We start from the raw sequence: 12,460 nt of genomic DNA, 5'->3' as shown, positions 1-12,460 counted from the left end.
TTGGGGGCTTTTAATAAGTACTTCTTCACTAGATAATTTTCCTCAAAAAACTTCTTAGCCAGTCCCCATGCTGTCACTTACCAGCATTGGCCTTAACTCCTTTGAGTCTCTTTTTTTAACTTAAAAAATTTTTTTTTTCCTTTTTTTTTTATTGATGATAGAGAGAGAGTGGGAGAGATAGAAACACCAATGAGAGAGAACATCGACTGGTCGCCTCCTGCATGCCCACCCTGGGGATTGGGCCCACAACCTGGGCATGTGCCCTGATCAGGAACCAAAACCTATTGGTGCATGAGTCGACGCTCAACCACTGAGCCACACCGACTGGGCCTCTTAGTCTCTTTTTGTTTAGCTCTAAAATAAGTTGTAATACCCATATCATAGAGTTGTTTGACTTAAAGGTAAACACATAAAGCACAAAGCCACCTTTCAGGACCTATAAAAGTGCTCTGTAAGTATTAGTTCCCTTTAAGGATACAGGCATGGAAACAATTGATAAACTTGATCTGTTTGCAGACGTCTGCATTTGTAGGCAGGAAATGAATAATACAGGTTTAAGACTGTAAAATGCATCACAGGAGAAACAGTCACCATAGCAAGATTTTTGTCCTCTTACTTTCTCTTGCTCTTCATTACTTGCCACTTATGGTGTTGGTCTCGTAGTGAGATCGGGGATGCCCTCAGATGATTTGAGACCTAAGGAAAAATAATGGGACTTCTTTCCTCCAGGAGACTCTGAGAGGGCAATTCTAACCGGCACCATTTTACTGTTACACAGAGCTGTCAAACCTTTGTTTGGTTGGAGTTTTAAAATTAATACATATTCTCAGATTTAAAAAATAATGCTTGCCTTATTTAAAACATTTAAAAATATAAAAAATAATTACCCATGGTGCTATCACTCAGTATTTATTATTGTTAATAATTTGGTATGTTCCCTTCCCCATCACCTTTTTGTACGTATGTTTAAAAGTAAACATATGTATTATTGTTGGTTTTGTTTTTAGAGGATACAAATTTACAGGACAGCTCAGGAGTGATAATCACTCATGTACACCAGCCATTTGTTGCATGACAAATGCTTACTCTCTAAGTCTTAGTTGTCTTATTTATAAAGTAGGAATAATACTATTTATGTCTTAGGGTTGTTTTGAGAATTAAGTGAGGATAAGTTAAATGTACAAAAAATTGTTTTCTAATTATTGCTGTTATTCTTGTATCAAACTTTTAAATGTTTGTTTTTCTTGTGATTGTGAAAGTAATATGTGTCTATTATGGAAAAATTGAAAAATACAAGAGCATATAGAGGGAAACTCATCTATAATTCCACCACCCAGATAACAGAAACCACTTTTCACATTTTCTCTTCCAGATTTATATTCATACTTTGGGGGGGGGGTGGGCAACTTAATATTTACTATCAACGTAAAAAAAAGAGCAAAATGGGATTCTTCTCCTAACAATAAAACATATTTAAAATATCTTTCTTCCTTTATTTATTTCAGTATCTGATAAACTATTATAACTACTCCTAAATATCTTATCACCTCACTCCAAAATCAGCTTAGTCTAGCTCTTAACTCTTTTTTTCTTTTCTTTTCCTTTCCTTTTCTTTTCTTTTGCTCTTAACTCTTTTGTGCTTTTCTTTCTATGCTGTATTTTAACACAGATGAAATCGTGGTATATGTAGAATACTGCATTCTTATTTATTAACTTAATATAAGCATTTTCCCATGTCATTGAAAGTTTTTTAGATAAGGCTTTCCAGTCTCTTTTTAAAAAATTGTGAATATTTCAAATGCATGGAAAACTTTGCTGTCTTCAACCTGTTCCAGAACCTCCTGTTTTTATGTCTGTAGAAACCCATTTTAATTTACTTCTTTTTATCTCTACAGAGCAAGGGTCAAAAATTAGAACCCATCCCTCACAGAAGACTAAGAATGGTAACAAACACCATTGAAGAAAATTTTCCCCTGGGGACTGTGCAGTTTTTGATGGACTTTGTGTCACCCCAGCATTACCCACCCAGAGAAATCGTGGCTCACATCATCCAGAAAATCCTGCTCAGTGGCTCTGAGACCGTGGATGTCCTAAAGGAGGCCTACATGCTTCTCATGAAAATTCAACAGTATGAACCTTAGATGTGGGCAAACCTTCTGGGAAGCCTGGACTTGGGGCATAGCTTTCTCTTGCCTAGGCTCTATTCAGCTAACCATTAGAGAGGGTAAATTAGTATGTTAGTGTTACTTAGATTACAAGCGACAGGAAACCCAATCTAAACTGGCTTTAACATCTAGTAAAAGAATTTAATCACTCATGTTACTAGAAACCTAGGAAAAAGATATGATGTATTTCAGTTCAAAAATGGTTACAAGGATCCTTTTTTTTTTCCAGCTCTGCTTTGCATCTATTTTCAGGCTTCATGTGGTAGCCTTCTCAGCCTCTAGCTTTTATGATACTCAGTGGGAGAGTGAGTCTGCTTTCTTTATAATCACACAAGAGTTCTGAAATTGAGTCTTGTAGGCTTTAATTGGCATAACATAAGACATGAGCCCATATGTGAGCCAATCACTATGAACTAAGGGATAGAATATTATGACCGACTCAATATGCTTCATAGGCTTCATTCCAGGGTCGTGGTAGCTAACGCCAGTGAACTAGCTAATAAAAAGTTGATTTCATCAGGGCAAAATTGGGTCGCTAATGCCTCCCAAAAGAGAAATGGATACTGGGTAGCAAAACAAAACAAAACAAAAAACCCGTGAACTTCCACTACCCTCAGGTGACATGGATTTGTATCAGAGTGGGGAGGGAAGAGCACTCGGGATAAGAGGAGGCTTCTTGCTTCTTTCATCTTCCAGATCCCATTCCGTTTTCTACTAAACTCTCCAGAATGCTAATTTCATGTCACTTAACTTTCAGGCTACATCCAGCTAATGCCAAGACAGTGGAGTGGGACTGGAAGCTGCTCACTTATGTCATGGAGGAAGAGGTAACATAACAATTATGAGGGTGTATCTTTTGTAGAGGAATTTTTAACTAGAAACAAAAGTAACAATGAATCTGATAGTAAAGTCTTCACTGTTATTTCCTCCTTATACTCTCCTCCCCATCAAACAATTCCTATTGAAATGGTATATGCTATCTTGTAATTCAAGACTGAGTACATTCACTTATCCCTCTCCTTCTTAAGATCCTATGAAAAATAATAGTAAGTGAGTAGGGAAAGTTATAAATCCATGGCAATGAAAATAAGGGGAAGGACATTAAATCTAAATGAAGATGGGAAGACCTAAAGGAAGTGTAACAGTGATAAGTGATGAAGCTAGGCAGAGAAAGCCAGAGCTAGAATACATGTGGAAGAGGCTGCGGCCAAGGAGGGAGGAAATCTGCCTTTTAGGGCAGAGAGGTTTTAGACTCAGAAACACAATATTTAAGAAGGTTGGAGTCAGAAATGGGCTGTAAATTTGTTGAAAGTTGTAGATGAAACTGATATCCTCTCCATTCTTGAGTATAGAAAGTTTAGTTACCAGGTTACTTAAAAGATTCCTTGTCTAAAGAAATTGAATAAACCATCTGTCATAAATGAAGGCAGCTAGTGTAGAGCTGGTACTTCAGAAAATAATTCTTCTACTTTCTGATCTTTAGGGATCCCTGAACTTGCCATCCTCCTGTCTGCTCACCCAAAAGCACTTGGATGGAACAAATTATTTTCAGCTTAGAATTCTATACTCAGCTAAACTATTAGTCAAGTGTGAGGGTAGAATAAAGACATTTCCAGCCCTGGCTGGTTTGGCTCAGCAGTTGGAGCATTGGCCTGCGGACCAGAGAGTCCCAGGTTCAGTTCCCACTAGAGGCACATACCAAAAAAAAAAAAAAGACATTTCCAGACATGTAGGAACTTGAAAAATATCCTCAAACTCCATTTCTTAATAGGTTACTTGAAGGTATTCATCAAAAGAATGGGAGAATAATAAAAAGAGGGAGGCACAGGATCCAGGGAACATCAGGAGAATAATAAAGAGATGTCCTAAGATTCCAGAAACTAGTAGACCTAGAGAGCAATCAGTCCAGATTGGAGTAAAATAACATTCGGCTTTTAAAAAGAGTAATCTGGCCCTGGCCGGTTTGGCTCAGCGGTTAGAGCGTCAGCCTGCGGTCCTGAGAGACCCGGGTTCGGTTCCCGCTAAGGGCATGTACCTCGGTTGCAGTTTGTCCCCAGCCCTGGTTGGTTGTGTGGGTGGCAGCCACTCGATGTGTCCCTTTCACATCGATGTTTCTCGCTCTCTCTCTGTTCCTCTCTCTCCCTCCCACTCTACCTGAGCAAAAGGTGGAAAAGTGTCCTCGGGTGAGGATAAAAAATAAATAAAAAATAAAAAGAGTAATCTGGGAAACATCACTAAGATGGTGGACAAGGAAACTCCAGGCCTTGTTCCTCCATGAAGACACCAATTTAGCAACAATATACAGACCAGAACATCTGTGTATAAACTATAGAGGCCAGGTGATAAACTACAGTACCCAGGCTAATGCATAAATAAGAAGGGACTTAATTGAAAGGAGTAGGGAAGTTTGTGGCATTTTGTGTCCATGCCCCTCTACCCAGCATAGCATGATGCAATTGGGAGGAAACCTCCTATATCATAGCTCCTTCTTCAGAATAGAAACAAGATTGGACTTTGAGTCCAGTATTCTAGCTTATTATGGGGATGCCTGAGGGATGGTTTCTGTCTTTCCTGACTCAAAGTACTGATGGGAATAGTGGCACAGTTCGAAGCTGCTGGAAAGAGGTGAGCACTGTGGTATGTTAGAGCTGCAGAGAGTATGCAGTTCCACAGGCAGGTACCAAGGGAATAAGAGACTGTGGGCTCCTGAGAAGAAATTAAGGCAAGCCCTGGCCAGTTTTGCTCAGCGGTTAGAGCATTGGCCTGTGGACCAGAGAGTCCTGGGTTTGGTTCTCGCTAAGGGCATGTACCTCAGTTGCAGTTTGTCCCTGGCCCTGGTTGGGGTCACATGTGTGGCAACCACTCGGTGTGTCTCTCTCACATCGATGTTTCTCTCTCTCTTCCCCCCGCCCCTCTCTCCCTCCCACTCTATCTGAAGATAAATGCAAAAATGTTCTTAGGTGAGGATAAAAAAGAAAATATTAAAAATAATAAAAGAAATAGAGGCAAGCCATTCAGGAAATTAGACAAATAAAAGCATATGGCGAAGCCCAGAGAAAACACAGTCCCAGAAAAGATCTGAGAGCTTCCAGAATTTCTAGCCAGGCTGATTGGTGAAGGTCTTGCTCTGCACGAAGTCAGTGGATAAAGACTGGGAAAGGTACATTTTTTCAAATGCTTAAATCTCAACAAAAGACTAAAAGGCATACAAAGAAACAGGAAAAGGTGGCCCAAAGAGCAAAACAAAGCTCCAGAAATTGACCCTAAAGAAACAGAGATCCCTTAATTTCATAAAAAAGAATTCTTAAAAACTATCTTAAAGCCCAGCCAGTGTGGTTCAGTGGTTGAGCATAGACCCATGAACCAAGAGGTTGCCGGTTCAATTCCCAGTCAGGGCACATGCTCAGGTTGTGGGCCAAATCCCTGGTGGAGGACATGCAGGAGGCAGCCAATTGATGTTCTCTCTCATCGATGTTTATCTCTCTTCTCCCTTTCCCTTCCTCTCTCTCTAAAAATCAATAAAGAATTAAAAAAAAAAAAACTATTTTAAAGATGCTCAAGGAGCTAAAAGAAAATACAGATGGACAATTAAATGAAGCAGGGTAACAACTGAACAAAATGAGACTATTAACCAAAAACTATAGGAAAGAAACATATTCTGGAGCTGAAAACACAATAATTGAACTTAAAAATTCATGAGGGATTCAACAGACTTGATCAAGCAGAAGAAAAAAATTGGTGAACTTTAAGAAAGGTCATTTGAAATCGTTAAAACAGAGAAGCAAAAACAAAAACAAACAAAAGCCCAGAATGAAGAGAGCCTAAGGGACTATGGAATACCACTAAGTGAACATATACGTATTATGGGAACCCCAGAAGGAGAAGAGAGAAAGGGGCAGACAGTTATTTGAAGAAATAATGACCGCAAACTTCCCAAATCTGATGGAAAAAAATAGACATACAAATGCAAAATGCTCAACTCCAGCGAGGATAAACTAAGAGACCCACACTAAAACACTTGATAATCACATTGTAAAAGTCAAAGACAGAATCTTGAAAGCAGCAAGGAAATGTGATTCATCACATACAAGGGAGCATGTATAATAAGCAGATTCTGAATGAAACATGTAGGTCAGAAGGCAGTGGGATGATGTATTCAAAGTGCTGGGAAAAAAGCTATCAATCAAGAATACTATGTCCTTCAAAAATTAGGGAGGACAGCAAAAGAGAAGTGACATTACATATAAGATCCCCAATAAGATGATCAGCAGATTTCTTATCAAAAACTTTGGAGGCCAGAAGGCAGTGGGCCATTATAGTCAAAGTGCTAAAGAAGAAAACTCAGCCAAGATTTCTATATCTGAAAAACTGTCCTTCAAAAATGAGGGAGAAATGAAGACATTCTCAGATAAACAAAAGTTGAAGGAATTTGTTACCACTAGCCCTGCCCAGCAAGAAATGCTGAAGGGAGTCTTGCAAGTAAAATGAAACACTGAACAGTGTTTCCTGACTTGATGCTGTATGAAGAAATAAAGATGTCAAGAAAGGATATATATGCAATCATAAAAACGACTATTATTGTAACAATGGTTTGTAACTCCACATTTTGTTTTCTATATGATTTAAGTGACTAATTTTTTTTATATATTATTAGTCTAAAAGTTAGTATTATTGTAACTTTTAATTCCACATTTTTTCCTACATAATTTAAAAGGCTAATGCATGTAAAAGAATTACTAGTTTGTTTCGGGACACACAATGTATGAAGACAGAGTTTTGTGACATTAATAACCAAAAGGGTGGAGACAGAGCTGCAAAGGAGCAGTTTCTTTATATTAGTACGTTGTTTGTTTTTTGTGTTAAATTAAGCTGTTATAAATTCAAATTAGAGTATTATAATTTTAGAATGTTAAATGTAATCCTTATGGTAACCACAACAACAATACCTACAGAATATACTTAAAAGGAAATGAGAAAGGAATTTACACATTTCACTACAATAACCAAGGGGTAGAATCAACCCAGGTGTCCATCAACAGATTACAGGATAGACAAAATGTGGTCCATACATACAAGGAAATAGTAATCCTGCTTTAACCCTCTCACACGCCACAACATGAAGACATTATACTAAGTGAAATAAGCCCATCACACACACACACAAATACTGGATGATTTGACTTGCATGAGGTATCTACAGTAGTCAGATTCATAGGCGCAGCCAATAGAATGTTGCTTACCAGGGACTAGGGGGAGGGGAAATGGGGATTTATTGTTCAATGTGTATAGTTTCAGTTTTGCAAGATTTGGAAGCTCTGGAGATCTATTGCACAACTATGTGAATATGCTTACGGTTAAATGCTAACTTTTACATTGTTGTTTTTTTACTACAATTAAAAAATTTTTTAAAGAAAGCGGACAATAACAAATATTGGCAAGAATATGGAGACAAAAATCTCATACATTGCTGTATGAGTGATACAGCCACTTTGGAAAACAGTTTGATAGTTTCTTTAAAAATAATATTAAACACAGGGCCCAGCCGGTGTGGCTCAGTGGTTGAGTGTCAACCTGTGTGCCAAAAAGTCACCAGTTTGATTCCTGGTCAGGGCACATGCCCAGGTTGTAGGCCCAGTCCCCAATGGGAGGTATGCAAGAGGCAACCAATTGATGTTCTCTCTCATCGATGTTTCTATCTCTTCCTACTTCTCCCTTCCTCTCTCTCTAAAATTAATAAAGAGGAAAAAAAATTAAACATAGGCCCTGGCCGGTTTGGCTAAGTGGTTAGAGCGTAAGCCCATGGACCAAAGAATCTTGGGTTAGATACCAGTCAAGGGCATATACCTTGGTTGTGGTTCGATCCCTGGCCCTGGTCAGGGTTGTGCGGGAGGCAACCAATCTATGTGTCTCTCTCACATGGATGTTTCTCTGTCTCTCCCTCCCTTCCTCCCACTCTACCGGAAAATCAATGGAAAAATATCCTTGGGTGAGGATTAAAAAAAAAAAAATTAAACATAAACTTATCATGTGACCCAGCTATTCCACTTTCAGATATTGACCCAAGAAAAATGAAAACTTTTATCTACCAAAAACTTGCATGTGACTGTTCATAGCAGCAGTATTCATAATAGCCCCAAAGTGGAAACAACCCAAATGTCCATCAACTGTTGAATTGATAAACAATGCGCTATGTCCATACACAAGAATACCATTCAGTAATAAAAATGAGCTACTGATACATGCCATGACATGGATGAACCTCAAAAAACATTAAGCTAAGTAAAAGGAAACCATGCACACACAAGATCACATAGTGTATAATGTATAATTCTGTATATAGGCAATGTCCAGAAAGGCAAGTCAGTAAAGCCAGAAATAGATGAGTGGTTGCCTGGGGCTGGAAGTGGGGATGGGAATGAACTGTAAACAGGCAGACATGAGGGATCTTATTTCAGTGATGAGGGTGTTGTAAACAAATGGGACTACATCAATCTTAAAAGCTTCTGCACAGCAAAAGAAACCATCAACAAAATGAAAAGGGAACTCACTGTATGGGAGAACATATTCGCCAGTGATACATCTGACAAGGGGTTAATTTCCAAAATATATAAAGAACTTAAACAACTCAATACCAGGAAGATAAACGATCCAATTAAAAAATGGGCAAAGGCTGGCTGGTTTGGCTCAGCGGTTAGAGCGTCGGCCTGCGGTCCGGAGAGACCCGGGTTCGGTTCCCGCTAAGGGCACGTACTTCGGTTGCAGTTTGTCCCCGGAAGGCCCTGAATAGACACTTCTCCAAAGAGGAAATACAGATGACCAATAGACATATGAAGAAATGTTCAGCGTCACTAATCATCAGAAACATGCAAATTAAAATGACTATGAGGTATCACCTCACACCTGCCAGAATGGCCGCCATCAACAAAAAAGTGCTGAAGAGGATGTGGAGAAAAGGGAACCCTAGTACACTGTTGGGAGTGCAGACTGATGTAGTCACTGTGGGAAACAGTATGGAGTTCATTCAAAAAATTAAAAATGGAACTGCCTTTTGACCTAGCAAATCCCATTTCTGGGAATATATCCTAAGAATCTCAAAACACCAATTAGAAAGAATATATGCACCCCTGTGTTCATAGCAGCATTATTTACAACAGCCGAGATCTGAAAATAGCCCAAGTGCCCATCGGTAGATGAGTGGAGAAAAAAAGCTGTGGTACATTTACATAATGGAGTACTGTGAGGCTGTAAAAAGAAAGGAACTCTTACCCATTTCAACAGTATGGATAGACCTGAAGATTATAATGCTAAGCGAAAAAGCTAGACGGAGAAAGACAAATATCATATGCGCTCATATGTGGAATCTAATGAACAAAATAAACTGATGAACGAAATAGAACCAGAGACATGGATACATGGTACAGACTGAGAGATGTCAGAGGGGAGGTAGGTGGGGCAGATGAGATGAAGGAAGGTAAAGAGAATAGCCAGAGAACATACATGCATAGCCCATGGACACAGACAATGTGGTGAGGGCCAGAGGAAAGGGAGGGTGGGGTCTGGGGGGCGGGTGGAGAGGGGGAATGGGGGACATCTGTAATTATGTCAACAATAAAAAAATAATAAATTGGTTATGGTGATGGTTCCCGAACTTCATACATTTATAACAAATCATTGAATTGTACATTGAAAATGGGTGAATTGTATGGTTTGTCAATAAGATTGCTTTAAAAAAATTGGGGGGAAAGAAGAATATTCTCAAAATTCAACACCATCTGAAGGAGATGAAAGAAGTGATAATAGCAAGCAGTGTAGAGAGGATATAAAAGAAGCTTTAAGAAAATAAAAAAAATCTTCACAAGGAATGATTTTCTTAGTACACTATATGGATTTCCAGTGTAGCAAATAATTTTAACATGTTCCTCACATTGTGAACACTATTCAGTTATCATGTTTAGAATCAATTTTATACAAAGCGTAGAAGACAATGTTATAGCTTTGACCATGGAAAATAGAAAAGTATAGAAAATAAAGGTTGGGAGATGAGAAGAGATAGCATCTCTGAGAATAGTAGGGCTAGTATAGCATCCTTATCTTACAACGTGGGGAGACAAAATATATTATCTGTAAATGATGGAACATAGAGATACAGTTATTTTGGGAAGAGAAGTGGGGTGTGGCATAAGTGAGTTAAATCCTTATCTAGCACAGCATACACCAATAGGGAATGTCTAAAGTTGATAAATAAGAAATAGTGATAAGAGCATATTTTTTAGAGATGTTTAGGGTAAACTTCAGGATACTGAAAGGGACAAGGAGTTATGGATAGGTGTCACTGGAAGACCTTTCTCATAAATCCAGCACAAATATTTGAGTTTTTAAAAATTATTTATATCAAAGATACAGGAAAACATTACACATTTAGAAAACAAAGGAATCCCATCCCCACTGCTCAAAAAAAAGAAAGAAAGAAATGGTAGATACTTAGAATGGTCATTCTTTTTCCTGTTGACCAAATGATACCCTACTCTAAGAGTTTAGTTCCTAAAAAGCATGCTTGCCTACCAGCGTTTGAAAGGTCCTCCACAGAGGCCAAAAATGGTTTGATGCCCTCTCATTCTTTGAAGTCTCAAAGCCTGAGCTCTCGGGCCTGGATCCCAGCACTTGTCTCCCAGTAAAGGGAAACTACCAAATTGCACCTGCCCACCTGCTGAGGGACAGGTGCTTACAGTGGCTTCGGTTAGAACTATCACCAAATAAATCACAGGGACACCAAGACTCAGGGGCATATGTTAAATAGGGGCTTCAAACAAACAAAAATCAATAAGGTCTGTGTGCCACCCAAGTCCATGCTCTCTACCTGCATCAGTTGGGCTTTATCAGTGAGGGTCATTCAACGGTAAGAAAACCCACCTCAGACTTGCACACACAATAAGACTGTGCATCAGCTCACATTACTACTAGTTCAGCAGCCAGGTGGACATCATGGTTGCTTGAGCTAGCAGCTCAGCAGAGTCGTTTGGGAGCCAGTTCCTGCCTCTGTTCTGATAGTCAGAGTTGAGGGTTTATTCTGAAACTGACAGATTTGGTGAGAGTGGGACAGACTTCCTATGGCCTTCTCTTAACATTGGGAGGTCTGCACTCCTGCGCTTCCAGGAACGCCCTATTTGCCCTCTTTTGTAATGACCTAGATGGCATGCTCTCCCTTTTAGGTGTAAACACTCTTGTTGACTCATGGTCTTCCTTTGGACGAAGTATTTGTGAGAGCCCAGTGCTCGCTGTCATCCAGTAGACTGAAGAGATACCTCACATTTTTTTCTCCCACAGGGACAAAATCTGCCTGGGCGAGTCCTTTTCCTGCGTTACGTGGTACAGACCCTGGAAGATGACTTCCAGCAGGTCCTGAGGAAGCAACGACAGCATCTGCAGCAATCCATTGCAAACACTGTGCTGTCCTGTGACAAGCAGCCCCACAATGTCAGGTAACCGGCCACCTGAGCCCTGGGATGGCAAGAGGCAAGGGGTGTAGGTGGGCCAGAGAACATCAGGTGGATGAGATATTCTAGTTGCGGGATGGTGTGACAGGTAGTTACTGGAACTATAGGCAGTCCTAAAACAACTGTCTGTACCAAGCGTATGTCCGGCCTCAGAGCTTGTATGTTTTCTCTGGAGGCCATCAGACTTCCTTTGGTCTATTTCACTATTGTGCAAACAACCTCAGGAGAGCTAAGAGGATCCTTAACTCATGTTGGTCAGTCTAAGGTAAGAAAATCAGCATGTAGAGAATTCTCAAAGAGCACAGGATAGTGTAATTGGGTTTTAAATTAAAAAATAACAATTTGAATAAGAGTAACTGCCGACCATTCTGCTGTGTGAACGTAGGCATTGGATTGAGTAGGCAGCGAAGAGGCATTCCCACTCAAGCCGATGTTGTCAGTCATTCATTTCCATCTCTCCTGATGTGAGCCTCTCACTATCCAGAGTGTGATTCTAGGGCTTAAAAATAGGCATGTGTGGCCTCGAAATGCAAACCAGGTCCTCCATTCTGTGCTTTATCAGTGAACAAAGCCATCTGTTCCCGATGGGAAAACCAGCTGTCTTCGATTGAAGGAAGAGATGGATATGAGATTAAGGTTGTGGTTACATGGATATATGCATGTATTTATCAAAACTCCTCACACAAAGCCTGTGTGCCATTTGTTGTATATAAATTATTCCTCACAGATAAGGTTTTAAAAAGAGAGAGACGGTAAATCAGTCTCCACATGACCCCTTTTTAGGGAATTTCTTTTCTTTTG

The 12,460-nt window shown here is 39.6% G+C and overlaps 1 protein-coding gene across 1 annotated transcript in view; it reads left to right on the top strand.

Annotated features, from left to right (window-relative positions):
* The window catches only part of SIMC1 (SUMO interacting motifs containing 1), a 46,188-nt gene that overhangs the window by 21,557 nt on the left and 12,171 nt on the right, over positions 1-12,460 (top strand). Inside the window, exons 3-5 of the mRNA XM_036239746.1 lie at positions 1,896-2,128; positions 2,923-2,992; positions 11,490-11,644. Coding sequence (XP_036095639.1) covers positions 1,896-2,128; positions 2,923-2,992; positions 11,490-11,644 — 458 coding nt within the window. The remainder of the gene's footprint in view (positions 1-1,895; positions 2,129-2,922; positions 2,993-11,489; positions 11,645-12,460) is intronic.

The sequence above is a fragment of the Molossus molossus genome, unplaced genomic scaffold (genome assembly GCF_014108415.1).
Source record: "Molossus molossus isolate mMolMol1 unplaced genomic scaffold, mMolMol1.p scaffold_m16_p_4, whole genome shotgun sequence".
NCBI lineage: Eukaryota > Metazoa > Chordata > Mammalia > Chiroptera > Molossidae > Molossus > Molossus molossus.
This window is presented reverse-complemented; position numbering and strand designations above follow the sequence as displayed.